General features: G+C 50.0%; 1 protein-coding gene across 4 annotated transcripts in view; it reads right to left on the bottom strand.

The window, feature by feature from the left end:
* SENP6 (SUMO specific peptidase 6) overlaps positions 1 to 22,571 on the bottom strand; it is a 2,017,494-nt gene that overhangs the window by 167,832 nt on the left and 1,827,091 nt on the right. For all 4 annotated transcript variants that reach the window (XM_069606272.1, XM_069606273.1, XM_069606275.1 and 1 more), the window contains one exon: positions 7,294 to 7,362. In XM_069606272.1, the coding sequence (XP_069462373.1) occupies positions 7,294 to 7,362 (69 nt within the window). The remainder of the gene's footprint in view (positions 1 to 7,293; positions 7,363 to 22,571) is intronic.

Raw genomic sequence — 22,571 nt, 5'->3', positions numbered from 1 at the left:
TCGATTTCCTTGGAGTTTGCCCAGAGGCAGAAACTGGTCCATTTAATTTTATACTTGGCCCTGGTAGCCTTGCTCCTTGTGCCCTGTATGATTTCCAGATTAGCCTGTGAGACTGAGGTGCCGCAGCGTTACCTGCTCAGGTATCATGCTGTGATGGCTAGTTTCTGTGGCGCAGGGCAGATGACCCTGCCCCCCTGTTGCGCCAGAAGATGTGCTGGGCCCATCGGGAGGTGAATCAGAGGCATCTCCGAAAACCATGGCCTGGCCGGCCACCATGGAGCTATTATAATGATGTGGAGTTGGCAAGACTCCTTGATCTTGTAAATCACTCTGTGAATCAGCAGAGTGGGCGGGAAGGTGTAAGCCTTCATGCTGTTCTACTGAAGCCGAAATGAGTTGCCCAGGTAGCCGGGGCCCTGTCCCTGCCAGGTGGTGAACTGAGGGCACTTCTTGTTGTGCCAGGTGGTAAAGAGATCTACCTGGTGATGACCCCACCTGTTGAAGTTCTCCTGAACGACGAGGTTGTTTTGCTGCCACTCTTAATTTTCCGCTCCCAACCTGCTAAGCCTGTCCGCTTCCAGGTTGGATTCCCCCGGGAGGTGGATGTTGTTTTCCAGGGCTCACTCCCACATGCTGATTGCCAGTCTGCACAGAGGAGGGGGATCTGGTGCCTCCCTGCTTGTTGACATAGTACATGCTGGTCGAGTTGTCTGTCTGGATGATGACAACCTTGCCCCTGAGAAGTGGTAGGAATGCTCTGAGAGCTAGCCAGTGGGCTTTCAGCTCTAACCAATTGATGTGGTATTCCTGCTCCTGTCGATTCCAGGTGACGTGGACCGAGAGATCGTCCAGAGTGGCTCCCCAGCCCTCGAGCGAGGAGTCTGCGGTGATCGTGGCCTGCGGGGTGGGCGGCCAAAAGGGCTTGCCCGTCCATAGGTTGCAGTCCCTGGACCACCATGTTAGGTCCGGGTAGAGGGATGGAGGAAGGTTGATCCTCTCCTGGATCCACAAGGCCGTGAAGTGCAGCTGAATCCTCCTCATCCTCATCCCCACATGTGTGGGACTGCTAATAGGACTGCAGCCAAGAGACCCAGGAGATGCTGGTACCACCAAGGCGAGGTCACCTCTCTGCTGAGGAAGTGGGCGGTGGCTCTCTTGATGGCCGGGATCTTGTCCTACGACGAAAACACCTTCTCGGAGCATTTGTCCCAGATGAGGCCCAAGAATGTCAGTCTGCGTGGGCTGCAGCTGCGACTTCTTGAGATTGAGCGAGAAGCCCAGATTGTGCAGCGTGTTCGTTTTCGCGCCTTGAAACACTTGTGTATAGGCACGTTATAAATGCCATATCATAAGGGCATGGGAAGAGTGGTGAACCACTTCGTAGATGTAGCCCTGACGAACCAGTCGTCGAGGTATGGGTAGATGTGGAGGCCCTGCGCTCCGAGGAGGGCAGCTGCTGTATTCATGAGCCTGGTAAAGACCCTGGGGCCGAGTTGAGGCCAAAAGGCAGGACCTTGTATTGAAAATGGTAGCCCATGATCCTGAACCGAAGGAAAGAACGATGGGGCTGCCAAATCGGGACGTGTAGGTACGCGTCCTTCAGATCCAGGGAGAACATCCAGTCTCCCTTGCAAAATGTCTCCGCTATAAAAGCTGGCGTAACCATCTTCAATTTCTGCAGGGGTAATGCGAGGTTGAGGGTGGGAAGGACCAGCACAACCCTCAGGCCCGCCTGGTTCTTCTTCTGAATGACAAAAATCCTGGAGTAAAAGCCCAAGCCTCAATAAGAGGCTGGGACTTCCTCCACTGCCTGGCTCTCTACGAGCGACCAGATACCCGCCAGAAGAGTTGCTGTCCCAACTTGAGGGAGTTAAGGGGAGGAGGGAGGAGAGGCTGGGATGGGTAGGCAGTTCCCCGTGGATACTACGGAAAGGATCCAGGGGGACGCAAAATTCTGGCGCCAGAAATGTGCATGGCGAGCAAGCGCCCCTCCCACCCCCCCACTGGAGGGACGTGTCATGCCTTCTTTCCCTCGAAGGCTGTCGCGGAAGAGGGGGACTGTAAAAAGCACTTGCCCCCCGCACACCTTTTTGTTGCTTGCGCCGGTTCTGAGATGGCGAGTGGACAGGCTGCCTGGCTCTCTGTTCCTGGAAGCCACAGAACCCTCCGTACGTACGCCCCCTGTTGGAGCGCTGGGTGTACGACTTGGGCGTGGTCTTTGTCAAGATGGATAACGACTTGGCTGTTTTTCTTCTTGTCCAGCTCTTCATGGAGAAGTGGAAGAGGTCCCCCCCTACCCCCCGAACGGCAGATCTAATATGCGTTCCTGGACGTCCGGGTTCGATTTCGTTGCCTGGAGCCAGGCTGTCGTCCTCATGTCCCTGGCGATACAGATGGCACGGCCAGAGGTGTCAATATGGGCCACGGGGGATTCCATGAGGTCCTGCGCCACCAGCTTGGCCTCAGCCAGTCCTGCCTTAAAACATGATTGGCTCTGAGTAGGGAGTTCTGGGAGGAAGTCCGGAATTTCCCGCCATAAACTTTGGTTACCAGCAGCCGGCATGGCATCAGGGTTGGCCTGACAGAGGTGCAAGTACGCGTTGAAATACAGCTTCTTCCTGTAAGCCTCGAAGATCTCATCTTCCTTGGCCAGCAGCGTCGCCGGGGAGGAGGCGGAGGACGACTGAGGCTTGGAGTATAGTGATGCCGCAGTGATCACCGAGGAGTGTGGCTGAGGATAGGGCGAGCATGAGTATATCCCTCCCCTCCATCTACCTGTACATGATGTCAGCTGGACAGAGTGGGGATTGAGCCAACCCTTTTTGGCCAGGGAGACTACATCGGTCTAGCCCCTCGGATGAAAATCTGGTACAAGAACCTTCCGGTCTCTCAACACAGTCACCAAGAGGATCCAAGCATCCCTCGGCCTGTAGGCCAGTAGCTGAAGCAGCCTCAGTGCATGTGCTGGTACAAGGACCTGAGCGGTCTCTCCCACGCGGGCGAGTCCTTGGGAAGGAGTCTCCCTTGTGGGGTGTGATGGAAAATAGAGACCCAACCTCGGGCCTGGCACGATGTTTCATTAAGTTCTTCAGGTCCTCTGGAGGAGACTTCTGAAAGAGCTCCCTCCTCCTGGCTAGTCTGTTCTTCAGCGATTTCGATGACAGGGCGTCGCACGCTGAACAAGCTTGCCAGCCGTGGTCAGGGCCAAGGCAACGTAGGCAGAGGGCGTGGGGGTCTGAAGTTGGGAAGAGCCTGTTGCAGGATGGACACCTGCTGAACCCTGTGGAAGTCGATATGCGCCGGGGAGGAGCGCGATGCCTGAGGACCGAGTACCTGAATGATAAGAAAGACAAAAAAGACAGAAGAAGTATGCGCACGTGGAATTACATAAACCCAGGAGCACTGGTGAATTTGGCCCGTTCCCGTCGAGGCGGAAAAGGGGACTGAGGTGTGGCACTGGGGGGCGGAGTCAGGGCAGCGCATGCTCCCTGGGCCGCACCCCCGTGCGCCTCTAAATTTAAAGGGGAAGAAGGTTTTTTTCTGGTGAAAAAGGTTCCGTCTCCCGTCCCTTGGGAGGGATGCCCATGCAGTATGGAGGAAAGGGGACGGGACGTAAGAGTATGTCATGCCTTTTTTCCCCCTCTGAGGGTGGGGCTGAGGAGGGGGGACTAAAAGTAGCCCTTACTCCCTGCCTTGTGCTGTTTACAGGGGTGCTGACTTGGAGACCGGTCCGTTTACCTGGACCTTCATTCCTGGAAGCCCACGAACCCGCCAAAGACCCTCCCCCCTTGTCGGAACGGTGGTGCGTCTGGCTGTATGTCTTGGGCGTGGACTTCGTGAGGATGGATAAGGATTTTGCAGCCTGGGAACTGTTCTTATCTAGCTCCTCATCAGTGGTGGAATGAAAGAGGTTGCTACCCTTGGATGGAAGGTCCAACATGCGCTCCTGGACATCTGGGTTGAATTTGGTAGCCTGCAGCCAGGCAGTCCTTCTCATGTCCGTGGCGAAGCAGATGGCACAGCCTTAGATGTCTATATGAGTCACTGTGGACTATGTCGTCTTGGGCCACCAAATTGCTTCTGCCATCCCTTCCTTGAAGAGCGGCTGACTGTGTACTGGAAGTTCCGTCAGGAAGTCGGCTACTTCCCGCCAAAGCCTCTGGTTAACGGCTGCGAGCATGGTGTCCGCATTAGACTGACAAAGGTGCAGAGAGGCGTTGAAAAAGACCTTCCCATACGCCTCCAAGATCATCTCCACCTTACCTAGCAGGGCCGAGGAGGCCGAGGAAGACTGAGGCTTAGAGTAGATGGAGGCCGCGGCAATCACCGAAGAGTGCGATTGAGGGTGTGCTGACACAGAGTATATCCCCCCCTCCAATTGCCTGTACTTGGCATCGAGGCGCCGATTGGTGGGCTGCGCAGAATGGGGTTCAAGCCATCCTTTTCTGGCCAAGGCGTCAATGTCCTTCTGCATCGGAATCCCGCAGGGCATAGAGTGAGGACTTCCACCAGGACCCCCACTGTCGGATGTTCAACCTTGGGTTGTGGAAGCCCCAAGTATTCGGCCAGACCTGCAAGTCGATCATGGAAAGTGTTGGATTTAGACAGCTTGTCAGGGTCCTCCTCCTCGTCGCCGTTGTCCACCAGGATGTCAGATTGGTCAGGGACAGGTGGAGGAGTACTGGGCGCCACAAGTTGAGGTGTGGCGACCGGGGCCGGAGGCTGCTGCGGGGGCTGGTATGGAAACGCCTATGGTGCAGGAGGAAGAGGAGCCAGAACCACGGGGGCCAGCGCAGGCAGCAGAGGCTGCGCGGGGGCCTGAGGCACTGTAGCCATAGGAGGAATGACTGTGGGCGCAGGTGGCGGGACAGGAGGTAGCATGTCCCTGATCACATCCCGAAGGATGGTGCCCATCTGAGGGGATATCATGAGCGTGAGGAATTTCCCGAAGAATCTGTCCTCACAGGCCAGTGGGGCGATAGGTGGCATAGGAGTAGGGCCCTGAGGTTGCTGAGGTCTGGGCATACTCTGTCTTGTTGCCTGCGGGGTATATCTGCCCTGTGACATTGAAGGATATGCAGTAGGCCACGTATCTGGTGAAGACCAGTCCCACCTTGAAACTCATTCTCCCACCTGCTCCGCACCATGGGGCGGTATCGGATGAGCAGCCATTTTGTCTGGCACGGCGGCCATCTTGTCGGGCTGCATGCCACATGCCTGGCCGTGGTGCTTGTCGTGCTCGGCCCAACCTCCTCCCGGACTCTTGGAGGTGGAGCTTGACTCAGGACGAGGCCTGGTAGGCGTTGTGCCCTCGGCTGTGTTGACTGTAGTCCTGCGTACAGGCGCCCCTCAGACATTTGTCTGGTTGAAGGGCGTTGCCCCGTGGATGGACACCCGGTAAAAGAACCTTGCGGTCCCTCTGCGAGGTCACCGGCAGGATCTGCCGACCCCTCGGCCTGGCAGCTGAGGCAGCCTCGGTACCCTTGCTGATTGATTGATTATTTATATAGCGCCTATACACAATGTGTTTCAAAGCGCTTCAAGTAGGGAGGGAACATAGGGGAATACAATTACATTCTTACAAGTCCTTGAAACCGAGCAGAATGTGAAAAAATAACTATCAAATCATAACAGATAGTACAAGTGCATGGAACAAAAAGGGAGAGGAGGAGTGGGAGGAGGAAAGGAAATAAAACTAGCAGTAACATTATTATGCCTGACGAACAATTGTTACAGTGCAAGAGTGACAAGAGGAGGGGGGAGTAGGGGGGATAGGAGGGAGAGGAAGAGAAGTGGTACGGAGAGGAAACAAACCAAGTGACTATCCAATAAATGTCAACGACCGTTCAAGATAGTGAAGGGGCGGGAGTGGGAGGAGAAGACAAGAAGAGAAAAAGGGGTACGGACAAGCTGTTATCAATGGTCTGGGGACCGATGATAAGAGTAAGTGCTGAGATATGGTTTAAGGGTGGAGGGGGGTCAAGAAGGCAGCAAGACAGCCAGAAATTAATAGAAGGAGGGAAAGAAAGGAAAGGAGGGGGGGTAAGGTGGACTGACACAGGGGCAGTGGCGTGGGTGGGACACAAACTCACACTGGGGCATTAGGATAGGGGGTACACAGACTCACACGGAGGGCATAGGGGTGGGTGGTGGAGTGCTCAGACTCACACGGGGGGAATTGGGGTGGGTGGGGGGTACACTTACTCACACGGAATGGTCCTTCCCGCTCTGATGTTTCGTTGGGAATGAGTTCATCTTGTGGTGTGCGGATGAAAAAAAGAGGCCCGGACCTGGACCTGGACTTGTGCTTGACGAAGTCCTTCAAGTCCTCTGGAGGTGATTGTTCGAAGAGCTCCCTCCACCAAGCAAACCTGAGAGGGCACGGTGTAAGCCCATCACACAAGCAACAACCTTGCCAGCCGTGCTCGGGGCCAAGGCAGCGGAGGCAAAGAGTGTGGGGGTCGGACGTAGGGAAGAGCCCTTCACAGACCGGACACCAGCTGAAACCCAAAGACATTGACATGCACCAGGAGGAGCAAGGCGCCAGAGGACAGAGTACCTGATTAAAGACAAAATCCTAAAGTCAAAAGACAGTATCCGGGGAGGAGCACGTGGAATTACAAGGCCGAAGCCAAAATCAGGAGCGCTTGTGAAAGCGGTATGCTCCGGTCGATGCAGAAAAGAGGACTGAGGAGGGATGCCAGTGGACGGAGTCCGGGAGCGCATGTTCCCAGGGCCACGCCCCCATGCAGCTCTAAATTTAAAGGGGAAGAAAATATTTTTTTCTGGTGAAAAATGACTAGTCTCCTGTCCCTAGCTAGGGACACCCATACATTATGGAGGAAAGGGGACGGGACGTAGGAGTATGAGCGATCGCAGGATGCGCATTTTGTGAAGCCTCCTGCAGCCGACATGCGCTGGGGGAGGCAAGGCACTGAAGAGAGGTAAAGATAAAACAAATAATGGGGAGCGTGCCGAAAGTTAAAAAAGTTCCTGCGCCTAGCTGCCAGGTCCAACACCGTTCGTGTGGAAAAAGAGCCTGAGGTGAGGTGTCAGAAGGCAGGGTCTAGGTGGCGTTCCTACCGCCACGGCCACGCCGGCACTGCACTACATTTAAATGTGAAGCTCAATTTTTTGTTGCCAAAGGTTCCGGTACCGTTCCCATGTTGGGGGACGCCAACAAGGATGGAGGAAAGGGGACTTATGAGTATTTTAGATCACTGCAAGATTTACAGTCAAACCAATCAACAAAAATGAACAAAGCACATAAGGTGAAAGAATTGTAGTACTTACTCCCGTAGCGTTCTGACAACATTTGAGCGAGAAGGGCCTCTCAGTGAGTCCATAAGCAGAATACATGGTCTATGGGTAAAAACACATTCATTTTGTAAACCAACAGAGAACTGGTAACAACTTCATTTATAAAGTAAGAAATTGTGTTTTCAAAACGATATTTAGTCAGAGTTCTGTGCTGCTGCTCAATGTAGAGGTTTTGCCAAAATTGCATTAATATGCTGCATTTATACAATTATTTTGCCAATGGTGAAATGATCTAGCTTCAACAGATTGTTTACATAGCTCACAGAAAAATGTAACTTTGAATCTGCTGCTGGTCACATTATGTTGAATTTTTCTAAGAGTATGCATGGCGTGATAACTGGGAATTTAATTTGAATATGCAGCTGATTAGATCAATTGGCTGGGCGCTCCTTTCTGGTCTATTGGATCTTATATGAAATGTTTATAAGGGTTGGTATAATTTTGGTAGGTTAGCTATAATGGAATTGCTAGCAAAACATATATAAAATGAAATGTGATTCATGGGTCTTACAGAGGCCAGAATGCTCTGTGTGCTGTGGCATGGGACAGAAGAGGAGGAAAGCAGACTCTGCTATTAGCTGGCTCTTTTGAATGTAAAATGAGCTGGTGTTGCCAGGACAAGACTCCAAAACAGACGTTATAGGAAGAAGCTAACATTAAGGAACATGTTACTTACCTGTAACTGTTATTCTCCAGCATGGGTCTGGCATGGATTCAAATGCTCATTAATATTCCCCGTCGTCAGGCTGGGACTCCTCGGTAAAAGAAAAAAATCAGTTTCAGTTTCGTTTCTAACTAACTGTCTTTCTACTAATAACTAATCACTGGTCTCTGGGTCATACTGCCCCCAGCGAATGACTGCCCTCTACCTAAGCCCCTCCTCTGGCAGCCATCTTCAGATTTGGTAGCACGTAAAGTCGCAGAAGGACCAATAGAAGCCACAGAGGGGTCGGAGGGAGGGTTCGCATGTGAATCCATGCCAGACCCATGCTGGAGAACAAAAGTTACAGGTAAGTAACTTGTTCCTTCTCCAGCATGGGGTCTGGCATGGATTCACATTCTCACGAATACAAGAATGCAGAGCAGTACACACATGCACAACCACGGGAGGTGGCAAGGCTCAACATTAAGTATTTCAACAACTCAACATTAAGCATCTCTTACCTCCTCAACAGGCTCACCACCTTCAAGCAAACAGGTTGTGCAGCACTGCTTGGCCGACTCTGGACTCCTCCCTGGAATCCCGGACGACACAGTAGAATCTCATGAAGGTGTGCGTCGACCTCCACGGATCAGCCCTGCAGATGTCCAGCAGGGGCACACCAGACAGGAACGCCATAGTAGCAGCGATCGCTCTGGTCGAATGGGCTCTCCGAAGGTCGGGCAACGGTCGGTTTGCCAACAGGTAACAGTGCATGATGCAGCCGGAGAGCCATCTGGAAATGGAATCCTTGGAGAGGGCCTTCCCTTGCTTCACAGCGCCAAAGTTCACAAACAGCTCTGATGTCTTCCGAAAACTCTTTGTGCGGTCCACGTAGAACTTCAGCGCTCTAGCTACATCCAGCGAGTGCAAAGTCCTCTCAGCCGGCGACGGGAAGAAAACAGGTAACACCAAGGGTTCGTTGAGATGGTAGACTGACGGCACCTTGGGCATGAAGGAGGGGTGCATCCTCAGCACTACCCTCATCTCGTGGAATGTTAGATATGGAGGTTTACAGGAGAGGGCCTGGATCTCTCCCACTCGTTGTGCGGAGGTGATGGCCACAAGAAACGGTGTCTTCCACGATAGGAACTTCAGCGGCGCCAAATGCAAAGGCTCGAATGGAGGGCCCATGAGCTTGGTCAGCACCACATTGAGCTCCCACGCCGGGGTCGGAGACTTCACAGGCAGGAACAAACGGAACAGTCCTTTCATGAACTTCTTCACCAGGTGGTGCGACCACAGCGACGACCGCCCTGGAGGTCTGGTGTAGCGGGAGATAACCTGCCAGATGAATTTGGATGGATGGATGCGCCAGCCCCGCCTTGGCCAGCAACAGCAAGCACGGCAGCACTGGGGGGGGGTGTGTAATCCATAGAGGGTTGATCTTCTGTGCACGGCACCAGACCGAGAACCTCTTCCAAGAACCTCTTCCATTTATGTCCATAGCACTTGAGAGTCGAGGATGCCATCTTTTCCCATTTAATTCGTGAAGTACCCGCACCCTATACATATAGGATCGCTAGCGATCAGAGTTTATTGAAAAATGCCCATCCTGGCTATACTAGAATATTGCAGAAGTAATACAGTAATTTAGGGAACACTATCATTTTGATTAATGAGTGTCTGCCGTAACATAGGGAACTTTGCCCATACCTGTGTTTTAGTTGCCAATATGTCCAAATATGTTTCATGATTGTCAATAAGTAATGAGCAGCATGTACGCAAAATTAATATGCCCAGGTATTTAAGTCTGTGTGGAACCCAACGGAATCCCAGTAGGTCGGCCAGTTTCTGTGTAGCGTCAGTCAACAGGAATAATTTCGATTTTGCTTCATTGACTCGGTATCCGGAATATGTCGTACATTTACAGATTTACTCTATCACCAGAGCTATATTTTGTTTGACGGATTGCGGCACGCCCGCTATGTGGAGGCCTCTATGTTCGTAACGTATTCTCCAGGTAAAGGGTTTGATCGTTAATGCAAATAATAACTGGGATAATGGCCAGCCCTGCCTTGCGCCGCATCTCAGAAAGAATGCCGCTGAAAGCATGCCATTGGTACATATCCTGGCTGTTGGCATGATACATAACAGTCATATACATTCAATGAAATGGTCTCCCAGTGGCGTAGGAGAGTGAAAATAAACTGGCAAGAAACTGAATCGAATGCTTTTTCAGTGTCGAGTGAGGCTGCTACTGCCTTAGCTTTAGGGTATTTTTGGGATATGATCCCAAACAGTCTACGCCGGTTGAATGCGGTTAAGCGCCCAGGGTTGAATCTAGACTGTTCTGGATGTACCAGCGATGACATATGGTAATAAGCAGGTGGACAAAACTTAAGCAAACCTTTTTGTGTCAGTATTAATCAATGACATCGGTCTGTATGAAGCCATGTTAGACGCTGGTCTATTAGGCTTTAATAGCACCGTAATCATGGCAACTGACCTCCCAAACCAGCAGTAACCTATGTACTAGTGTTAGTCTAAGCTCCTTATATAGCTCGATTCCTATCCAGTCTGTGCCCAGGGCTTTCCCACAAGAGAGGGACATTATTGCTTCTGTAATTCCTTCGGGCATGAATGGCTGATTAAGTATCGATTGCGCCTCTACGCCGAGGCACAGTAGTGGAATCTGTTCCAGATAGTGTAATAAGTCCCTGTCAGTACATTCATCTGCATTGGCATATAATGTTTTGTAGTATTGTTGGAATTCGGAATGTATTTCTTCATGTTTAGTTAGCATATTGCCACTGTGCCCCTTAATTCCAGTAATGTGTGGTGTCCCTTTCTCTACCCCGATTACACCAGCTAAAAAAGCGACCTGGTCTGTCTGCTTCCCAGTATCACTGTGTCTGGATGGGTTTATTTAGTAGCTGGACCTCCCTATCAGCCAAATCTCTGAATTTCAATAAGTTCCCACTAATAAGACCCAACAGTGCTTTGTTCTGTGTGGTGCCATATTAGTTTGAGTCGTCTCAGATCTACTTCCACAATGCTGAGTTCTCTCCTCGTTGCCTTCAGACCACCCAAGGTCATTGAAATAATTTCTCCCTGTAGTAATACTTTAAATGTTTCCCAAATAGTGAAGTACAGATTCTGTTTCTCTCTGGAAGAAATACTCAATCCCGTAACCTAATACATTGAGAAATTGACATCTGATAGACAAGAGGGTGGCATTCTTCATGATGTGGGGGGATAAACCGGGCCCTCCCATTTTATCAATAATGTCACAGGCGAGTGATCAGAAATAGTTCTAGGGTATACCATGCACTTTCGGAAATGTGCCATCAGTTCCACAGAGACCAGCCAATAGCCAATCCTGGAATATGCATCATGGACCGACGAATAATGGGTGTATTCTCGTGCGTGAGGGTTAAGGTCTCTCCACACATCCACCAATTACATTTGCGGCATAATTTGTCTTATCAAGCGACCTGTGTTAAGCTGCGTTGGGAATCTCTTGACCGATCCAGGTCACAGTTCAGGATGATATTGAAGTCTACTCATCAGATAATTGGGGATCTCCCCACCCTCTGATTAGGATCTCCATTATTTATTTGCCCATAAAATTCAGGGTCATCGAGATAGGGGGCACATGTATTAACCAATACTACTTCTACTCACCAGTTCTTTCCCCATAGAAACACATACCTCCCCTGCGTGTCTCTTCTCCATATGTCTACCTGAAAATGTAATAAGCGGCGTATAAGTGTCATCACTCCTCTAGCCTGAGTCGAGTAATCAGTATAAGCCGTTTGATTCCCCCACCTGGGCGCAAATTCCCTTTTCAGTGCACCTTGGGTATGGGTTTCTTACAGCATTACTACTTTGGGTGAAAGGAAGTTTATATATGCCAATACCTTCCTTGTCCTGAGAGGATTGTTCAGGCCACAAACATTCTATGGTAGAAATGGAATCTAGCAAACTTTGGCGGCCAGTTTGCATCGTATAATAAACATGTCTTGTTTGTAATATTAACAGGGATTCCCTTCTCGTGTTTATTTGGCGATACGTCTGCACTTTTTTCAAAACATATCAACATAACTTCACACTTATTCAACATACCCATCATTCAGTGATCATACCCATTATTGATCCCAACTGGACAGACCGCTTTTCCCCCCTCCCTCATCATCATCATCTTCCCCAACTTGACGATGCATCACAAAGAAACTGCGGAACCCTCCTAGAGCGTGCTGCAAGCAGCCATGCAGTCGGCTGCTGTGTGCGGGTCCAGCCCCAAACATATTAGTGTAGTACACCAATGTATATATGTGGCATGTCGATCAGAGTCGGCATCAGCGTCTTTCAATCAGTGGCCACAGCATCCAGTTCATTTTTATGCGGCTGTGGATTGAGGTGATGAACGGTCACGAACTGGAAGAGGAATTGTAGCCTCCACATACGGCATGGCCTCGGATGGGTTCTCAAAGAAATGTGGTCGACCCCCATGTTGGATTCGGAGCTTAGCCGGTAACATAAGGCATAAAACACTAGTCTGATTCATAACAGTTTCTTGACAAAGTCATAGGATGTACATAGAGCTTGTACATTAGCTGCAAAATCTGGGTATATATGAATTTCATGAGACTCATAGCGAAGCGTGCCCTGCTCTCTAGACATTCACAATATGAGGTTCCTGTCACAATAATTGAGTAGCCTCGCTAAAATGGTCCGAGGAGGGGGTCCCCCGGCTTAGGGACAGGAGCTAGTACTCAGTGGGCCCTTTCCACCAGGAACTGTGGGGAGAACTTTGTTGGGTCAAATAGTGTTTTTAATAGATCCTCAGTGAATGTTTCCAGGGGGCCTTTGCATGCTGCCTCAGGTAATCCGATTATCCGAACATTATTCAGCCTTCAACGGGATTCTAGATCACATTTAGTACGTATCTTATTGACCTACATTTTCAGCAGTTTTATGTTGCGGTCGTGTTTGTTAGCCTTGTCTGCTGTTTCTCCAATACGGTTTCCTTCTCTAATTTGGATTTTAGTGAGCCAATGGTAGATAATTTGTCGTCCAATTTCATATTCACGGCTAGAAAGCCGCTCTGCATTGCCACCAATAGATGGTTGTCGCGGTTACCACCAGAGGCTGATGCTTGCTCATCGTTAATAGCTGAGTTTACAGTCCCCGTGATTTTAGCGAAGGTATTGGTGAAGGAGTCCATGGGGCCTTTCTTTTTACCTCTGTTTCCTTTCAACATCCTCCCCACTTTAGTAGGTATTGTTGACGTTCTGGGATATTGTTTGTCAAGTGGGTCAGATGGTTGGTCACAAGCATTGTCAGAGGTGGATGTAGGTTGGCACCGGTGGTCTGCAATTATGTCATTTGCTCATTGCGTTAGTGTTGAACCTCCTGCAAGGTGCCCTCGTGCGGTCGGTGGCCAGGGATCAAGGCTAATCCTCAACACAGCAATGGATTCAGATTGTTGATTCGCCACGAGTCACTGACTATTGTGAATGGAACTTAGTCCATGATCTATTTCCAGAAGTTAGGTAGACTCATAGGATTAAATGCAACATGGATTTAGGGTCATCAGAGTACACGTTCGGGTGCTGGCCCCTCCAGCTGCGCACTTATAGTACCACAGTGTCCAGGGGTCAGAAAGGCGCAATAAACGGCCCATCCATTCAAAGAAAGTCAATCCGGGTAATCAGTGCTTGCATTTCTAATATAGCAGGGCTCAGGGTGATTATTCTATACAATAATAATCGCCATGCAGGGAAAGTCTATGTGCCCACAAGCCTCTAATAGTGCGGGTGTCTGTTTACAGCGTTCCACAGTGTATGCTGCTCCCCCTTTGTGGATCCAGCTAATAGCTAGCAGTGTGGCATGCATAACTGCATTGTTTGCCTCCCATATACAGCCGCCCTTATTCCAAGTTTCCAAGTAGGTGTGGAGACTGAATTGACCACCCTTAATATCTGACTAGTGGACACCGGGTGTAGTAGTAGTAGTAGTAGTAGATCCAGTCGATCTCTACTGATCCAGTGGCACTGCATGGTGTTGCTAGTGTGCGTTTGTCGTGTCACGTGCAGCGTGGTTTAAGCAAAGTGTTAGTATGAATTTCAACCACCTGCTCGTCTTACCATCTTGGCGGCTGCACGTTCTGTGATATATATATGATATGATATGGCATGTATACCACTTCTGTAACGTGCCCTGTCTCAGCCCGAAAAAGTTCTTCGTAGACCTTAAGACTACACTAAGTAGCTTCATATGGGGAAAAGGAGAGTCAGAGTAGCTATGGAAACACTCTGTAGAGAGTACACAGAGGGAGGGCTGAGACTTCCACATTTCGAATCATACTATCTGGCTAGGCAACTGCAGCATGTGGCTAATTGGCTCGCTGACATGGAAACAGTAGAACACACACTCCTAAATAACGCTGTCCCTACCGTACCTCCTGGAAGAGATATTATGGCTAGACGATGTGGAGACCTCACATACCCCATGCTGCTGCTTTTAGGGAAGCAGATATGGAAGAGAATGCAGAAACTGCTGAAACTCAAGGAGCCGTACTCCCCTCAGATACCACTTGTGGCACTCAACGGCACCACAAGGGAAACCCTCCGACAAAGTAGAAGTCATTGGGAATCCAAAGGAGTCATCACCATTGAGGACCTGGAGCCAGGAGGGGAGAAAATAGAATTTCAAGAGCCGATAGAGTCTCACAACCTACATCAAGGCCAATATATGAACTATGCAAGGCTAGTCAAACAGCTGAATACTAGATGGCCGACTCCTGAGGAGCGACAGACAGAAAACCTGACACTGGTACTTCTCTAGGGTGTAACAGAGGCAGAACACATGGTATCTAGAATCTATCAAACAATAGCAGAAGAACTCCCTAAAGATAAAAACAAGGGAAGGCAAGAATGGGAACGGATACTGGGAAAAGTAGTAACAGACAAATAATGGGAAAAAGCAAAGCTTTACCCAAAAAATTTATCAAGAAACACTAGGTTAAAGCAACTACAATTCTATATACTCCAACGGGCATATCTAACCCCAGAGAGAATAGCTTGCTTCCCAGGTGCTATATTGCAAACATGCCCGAAATGTGGGGCAGAAAAGGCCAACATGGGCCATATGTTTTGGCACTGCCCGAAGGTCTGATCCTAATGGGAGAAGATTGAGAAACGTTTGAGAGACAAAAGGAGTAAGAGGGAAAACATGGACTATGGAAGCTGGTCTACTGGGCATTTATAATTTCCTGAGTAAGAAAAAAGCAATGGCAAAAATGATAAACCTGGCATGGGCACTAGCCAAGAGACAGATAGCAATGGGCTGCAAGGAGACAGAAGAACCAAACATCGAGACATGGTGGAAGGACCTACAGAGGTGGACCATTGGAGAGACAGCAGTCTGGCAAGAGGCACTACGAACTGGAAGGAGAGAAAGCTATATAGACATAATGTGGAACTCGATACTACAAGACATGTTTGTCTCCCCTGATGATAGACTCCCATGAACTAAACTCCCTTGAACATATATGAGCAGCGCAAGAAGTGCACGGCACGTTAGCAGAATCGCCGTCAGACGAATACCGGCCTAGATGTCACACAGGGCATGAGAAATTGGACGATAAATAACCTGCGACAGTTTAAGTAGTATGTCCATGTTTGGACTGGTTTCACTAAAGTTGGGTTCAGGGGGAGGCGGGTGGGATAGTTTGAGGGACGTTAAGTCATACTACAATGCAATGTTATGGTGATTCATTAAACCAGAAAACGAATAAACATGTTAAAAATGTTTTTATAACATGCCTATACACAAGTGTTTGAAGGTGCAACGAGGCAAGGGAGTGGCAACAGAGGGAGAAGGGGGAAAGTGCAAGGGGAAAGGAGAGGGGACTGTGCAGTACATAGTATAACAGTGAAATAAATAAAGACCATAAATAAACGTGCAGCCAGCTGGTGGCGAGTGCAAGGGTAAGTGCAGACATCAGCGGTCAAGTGCTAGTAGGGTCTGTTGGGATACAGAAACAGTACCTGAGTGTAAGGGTTGACAGGGGGGCAGTGTAGGTGTGCAACTGGTGGGGAGGGGACCTGGCCCGAGATCAGAGAATAGCCAGGTAACCAGTGCAGTGTCTTATTCAGCCAGGGGCTCAGCAGGGGAGAGGAGGAAAGAAAGCGGAAGCAAAGAGGAAGGGTCTTGAGGTCCTTCTGGAACTGGAGATGGTTCTCCTCAAGTTTCAGAGAGGCAAGGCGGCTGTTCCAGAGGGAGGCCGCAGCAGAAGAAAGATCTACCACCAACTCGCTCCTTGGAGAAGCGATTGACCATGAGGGAGTTGGAGGCGGATGAGCGAAGAGCTCGAGAAGGAAGATATTTAGGAAGAGAGAGTTGAAGGTATTGATGTCCCAGGCCCCAGAAGGCCTTGTGGACAATGAAGAGGGTTTTGAACTTAATCCTTGTCGCCACTGGGAACTACTGCAGAGATTTCAGTCCTGGAGAGATAAGATACCTGGGTTTGAGGCCAAGGACCAGTCTCGCAGTCCTGTTTTTGGATGAGTTGCAGAGGGCGGAAAGTAAAGGCAGGCAGATTTAGAAACAGGCTGTTGCAGTAGTCCAGCCTAGAGAGAACCAGCGTTCTGGAGACAGTGAGCTTCTGGGGGAAGGAGAGGAAAGGAAGAATATATCTGAGCATGATTTTTTTAAAGACGTCGGAGATGTAAGGAGAGAAGGAAAGTGAGGAGTCGAAGATGACCCTGAAGTTTTTAGCCTCACAGGTGGGAGTAGGAAGAGGGCCAAGAGAGGCCGGCCAGAGAGTGACAGGAAAGGAGGGAGTAGGTGTGCCAATGAGAAGAATCTCGGTCTTACTGGCATTAAGGCAGAGGTCATTGGCGGCACAACACTCCTGGATGGCGGACAGACAGTCAGAGACGAAAGAAGGAGAAGAGGTGGAGGAAGGGAGCCTGAAAATGAGTTGAGTGTCATCCGCATAGCACTGTAAATTGGGGCAGAGAGCAGCAGTACGGTGGGCAAGAAGTGCCAGGTATTGGTTGAGCAGCCAGGGAGAGAGGTTAGACTCCTGGGGAACATCAGAGATAGAGATAGAGGGAGAGGAGGGACCCAAGTTGGACCTGGGAGGGTCGATCAGAGAGGAAGGAGGTCCGCCAAGACACGGACTGACCGGTGCTACCCAGGTTATCACGGAGACAGTTGAGCAGGATGGCATGGTTGATCGTGTCAAAGGCAGAAGAGAGATCAAATAAGAGGAGGACACAGAGGGTGTTGGAATCCAGGTTGGAGAGCAGGTCTTCACGGATGTTAAAGATAGCAGTTTCCGTGCTTCTGGCAGCTCCGAAGCCAGACTGATGGTCATGGAGACAACCAACAGATTCAGTGTGAAGATTAAGCTGGGAGATGACCAGCTTTTCCAGGAGTTTGCCAAGGAAAGGAGTGATGGAGATTGGACGATAGTTAGCCGGGCAGGAAGGGTCAGCAGTGGGTTTCTTAAGAGGGTGCGCAAGGGAGTGCTTCAGGGGGAAGGGGAAGACTCCAGTGGTGAAGGAGTGGTTGCAGAAGTCAGCCAAAGCAGGAGCCAGGGTGTCAATGTGGTCCTTGATGGTTTTGGTTGAACAGGGGTGAACCTGTTTGGCGAGACTTTCATAGATCTGACTTGTCTAGAAACCTTGTCAGAGGAGAACAGGGGAAAGGTGTAGAAGGAGGGAGGAGAGGTGGCTGAAGAAGGGCCGGAGGAGGAGAAGAGAGTGAGAGGACAGGATGTCCAGAATTTTAGAAATGAAATGATAAGCCAGGGCCGTGCAGAGGGCCTGGGAGGGGACAGGAGAGGTAGAGACTGCAGCAGGATTGGCCAGCTCCTTGCACATTTTAAAGAGTTCGGCCGAGTTGTTAAGATTCCGTGGATACACAGGCTTGGATGTGGGCTCTCTTCTTGGTGTGGACAGAGAGCGGGTATTGCCTTTGGAGCAGGCGGCAGGCCAGTTTGTCAGAGGATGTACCGGAAGCGGGCCATTTCCTCTCAGCCACCCTGCACTTGCGTTTAAGGGTGACGAGGTCTGAGTCGTACCAAGAGTTGCACTTGGCCTTGGGGTTCAAGCGGATCCTCATGAATTTGGCAAGAACATAGAGAGTATAAGATATAGCAGAGTGGAGCATGGAAAGGGCTGTTTCAGGGTGTGAGTCAGCCAAGGGGGGGGAAGGGGTGGGGGAGAAAGTTGCGGCGAAAGCCTCAACTGACACACTTCATGGGTCGGATAACCGAGAAGGTAGGTGGCAGTGCTGGAGTTGGCTTGGCCTGAGGGGTAGAGAGGGTGATATGGGAGGAAAGGGGAAAGTGATCACTCTAGGAGAAGGAGTGGTGAGAGGGATTGAAAGGGGAAGGTTTGAAGAGATCAGAACATCCAGGGTGTGCCCTGCAGAGTGAGTCGGGCTATAGGGGAGAATATAGAGAGAGAGTCACAGAGGTCACGAAAGAGTCCAGTGGAAGGACAGGAAGCATCCAGGTGCCAGCAAGTATGCAGCGTTGCGGGTTGTGCTTACACAATGCGAGTTTCAGCTCTCTCCTCACAATCCCGCCGGCGTCACTGCGTTAGGGCGCCAGTGTTGCTGTGCTGTAGCATAGCCCCACAAGTCCTCCAGTGCTCCGTATTGCGTTTTTGCCTGCCTCGCGTGTCTCACCATGTGTTTGCTTCGCTTCAACAGATGAGGATATGGGGCCTGCGAGCATAGGTCCCAGTTTGTACATGCCGACTCTTGCCGGCAATGAGGGGTCGCGGGCAACGTCCCGGCTTCCCACCCCCCCCGTTCGGCCAGCAATTTATGGCCTGCAGATCTGGTATGGGCGCACAGCCAGCCACAGCAGCACGCCTGGAGCCAGTAAATGGTCTCCTTTCCTCCTCGCTGCGCCCCGACCCGCTCGACTTTCAATCCGCGGCTCAGCAGGATTTTTGGACCGCTGGTGCCGACGTCCGTTCGCCTCACAATGGGACCTTCCAAATTCACTTTGGTGCGTAACAAGATCTTGTGGAGCCAGAGCTCTCATGTTAGACCACCATCTTGTAGCTTCTCAGCAGCGCCCCCTCGTTATGGCGTCCTTTCTAACAAACATAGGGCAGCCAGGTATTCCTTAAACAGTCACTTGAAGGCCAGATTTGGCGAAGGCCAACAAAATCTTCATCAGTGTGGAGGTGGGACACGACTTCAGATCCACTCCTTTCGCCTTACACTATGCCACAAACTTTCTATACTTGCACGCATAGAGCAACCTAGTGGATGTTCTGCATGCAGCAAACAGTACCTCCAAGAACTCATTGTCCACGTCCCAGTCCCCATACCTTAGCCTCACAAAAGCCACGCATGCAGACAGAGGTTCCGGGTGAAGCACCTTGCCTTCCGACTGGGACAAGAGGTCCGGTCTCTGAGGAAGCCGGAGAAGTGGACACACAGCCAGCTCCAAAAGGTTTGGGTACCATGTCCCCCTTCCCCAGTCTGGGGCGATCAGGAAAGCTCTGAACCTTCTCTGCCTCCTGAGAACCCATGGGATGACCAGTATCAGTGGGAAAGCATAGTGGAGGTGGAAGACCACTCTACCAGGAACACATTCCCCAGTGCCCCCCTGAGGGGAAAGTCACTAGAGCAGAACTTTTTGCATTTCGTGTTGTCCTTCGTTGCAAACAAGTCTACTGACTGGGTGCCCCACTAGGTGAAGATCTGCGCAAGGACCTCCGGGCATAGTTCCCACTCATGGGAGGCCAAGTTAAGCCTGCTCAGAGCACCTGCCAGCCCATTTGTCACCCCTGCTAGAAGAGCCGCAGAGATATTGTTCTCCAGCATTCAGAACCATATTTGAATGGCCTCCCTGCTTGTTGAGGTACTGCATGGTCACTGTGCTGCCCGTTAGGACCAAGACAGGTTTTCACTGGAGAGATGGCACAAACGCTGTCAGCGCTGGTCTGATCACCCACAATTCCAGCAAGTTCATGTGGTAACACCTCTCCTTCTAGGAACAATGGCCTTTGACCTAATGGGCCCGCAATGAGCACCCAAGCTCTTCAGGGAGGTGTCTGTGACAACCTGAACCTCTGGCCAAGGTTCCCAGTACGGGTCTGCTGCCAACATGCTGGTCCTGTCGCTCCACCAGGCCAGGTTGCCGTCAAATGACCAACACTTGAAGCACATCCGACATCTTGCCCGAGTACTGCAACAACTAGCTCCTGAGAAGTCACTGAAAGGATCTTATCCGGAGCCTTGCCTTTGGCACGAGGAAGATACAGGATACCATGAGGTCCAATAGGTACAGAAAAAGCAGATGCCGGGAGACTACTGGTATTCTGGAAAAGACTGACAATTCAGGCCACATTGGTAACTCTCTCCCCAGGAGGAAAAGCCTACCTTCCTGAGTGTTCAGGACTGCTCAGATGAATTGGAGCTTCTATGCTGGTGAAACCTGCGAGTTCTGTAAATTCAGGAAAAAGCCCAAGCTGTGCAGCAGGGAGCAAGTGACACTGAGGTGCTGTGAAACCTGCTCTACAGACCGACCCTGGATGTACCAGTCGTCCACTTATGAGCCCCCCTGAGAGGCTCAATGTTACTAAAGGCCTTGTTCTCTCTAGACTGGACTACAGTAACAGCCTCCTCCTAAATTCTAACTTCTACCCTGCGATCCCTCCAGCTTATCCAGAATAAGGCAGCATAAGTGAGCGTATCTCTGCTAGGAGTGATTTATTTATTTTATTGCATTTATTACACGCCCAAACCCAGAGGTGTCACGGCGTAATTTACCTGAGGAAAGCTTAACTGGTTCCAGGAAAGAATACAGGATTACAGATAATGATTACAAAAAGGAGAGCCGAGATGTCTCGGATCAACGCAAGGCATGGTTACTGTACAATACAGACTGTGCAAATACAAATGGTGTTGTAGGCTGGTGGATGCAGGTGAGCAAGGAGCTTGGAGGCTGGAGCAAACTCGTGGTTAGAACTTATTGAAGAGCCACGTTTTTATTAGGCTCTTGAAGCGCTGGTGGGAAGGCTCATTTCTGACATGCATGCAGAGGGAATTCCAGATTTTGGGTGCAGCTACATGAAAGCTAAACCCCCCTGCTCCGGTGCTCTTGAATCTTGGGACAAAGAGGTGGGTACTAGAACCTGATCCAAGGGATCTAGTGAACTTTTATTGGGCAACAATGTTGTTTAGGTAAAGAGGGGCTACATTAGTGATACATTTCTGAGTGGTAATGAGGGTCTTAAATATGATTCTGGCTTTGATCGGAATGTACCTCTATCCAGATGAGGGAAATATGATCATTTCTTTTTAGTCCAAACACTGCCCTAAGGGCTTTGTTTTGTAACAATTGCATTTTGTCGAGGTTCATTTTTGTGGTTCCTAGTAAAAGGATATTAAAATAGTCCAGTTTTGAAAGAATTATGGCTCGGGCTAGGGTGGGGCAGTTTTGAGGAGTGAGAAATTGGCGGCTGAGTGCATGAGCACTGTAAGCGGTAGCCGACGAAAGGCTACTGATGTGTTTGCTCATAGTGAGGATGGAATCTATGTGGAGGACTAGGGTTTTGACGTGATTAAGCATTGGGATGGGAGTACCGTCAATGGTGATGGTTGAGTAATTAGCATGGAGGGTTTTTAGTAGGGAGGTTGGGCCTACTACGAGGATTTCAGTTTTTTCGTTGTTGAGACAAAGACTATTTGTGGCCATTCAATTTTGAATAATGGCGTGGATCTAATTGATGTTGGCTGAGTTTTGTTCATAGTCTCCCGTAATGGGGATCAGGATCTGGGTGTCATCTGCGAAATTGGTGGAGATGACACCCATTGCATCCAATGATACGAACAACAGTTTTGTGTAGGCATTACAGAGAGTCTGGTATGCGGTCGGCGGCCTTGGTGCCAATGGAAACTCTTGAGGATCGATCCAGCTAGAAATGACTTAACCCAAAGAGTGGCTTCTGGGGAGAAGAAATTCTCTGTGAGGGTGTTACAAAGCTTGTCGTGGTCGACCAGATCGAAAGCAGCAGCTATGTCGAGTAGGAGAAGGATACACATTTTCCCCAGAATCTCTTAGACTTTGCATCTTGAGGTCTAAAAGGGCAGTTTCAGTACTGTACTTGGGTTGTAAACCAGATTGTCTGGCTCCTAGCAACAGGTTACTTTCCAAGTTGTCTTGGATTTGGGAATAGGCTATTTTATCCACTATTTTAAGTAACGGACGTGATGGGACGGTAGGTTGTGGGTAAGGTGGGGTCTAATGTGTTTTATTTAGTGGCAGGGTGACCCATACTTCTTTAATGCTAGCTGGCACAGAGTTGGAATTGAATGAAGCATTGATGAAGTTTGAAATGATCGGAGCTAGAGTGGGGGCACAATGTTTCACTAGGCGAGCCGGAAATCTGTCGTCTTTGCAGTTAGACGGTTTCAAGAAGGAGATGGTGTTCAGAACCTTGTCTGGGAAACGTTGGTGAATCTAAAGTGGGTGGTCTTTTTTTAAGTGCTTGTGTTCTGCACAATTGGGGGCAGGTTTTTCTTGGCCAAGAGGTTTCTTTTGGTTTGGATTTGTTTTGAATGGTGA

Source organism: Ambystoma mexicanum, chromosome 4p (assembly GCF_040938575.1).
Source record: "Ambystoma mexicanum isolate Mex_15411 chromosome 4p, UKY_AmexF1_1, whole genome shotgun sequence".
Taxonomy (NCBI): Eukaryota; Metazoa; Chordata; class Amphibia; order Caudata; family Ambystomatidae; genus Ambystoma; species Ambystoma mexicanum.
The sequence above is the reverse complement of the archived record's forward strand: the minus strand, read 5'-3'. Positions and strand labels throughout refer to the sequence as shown.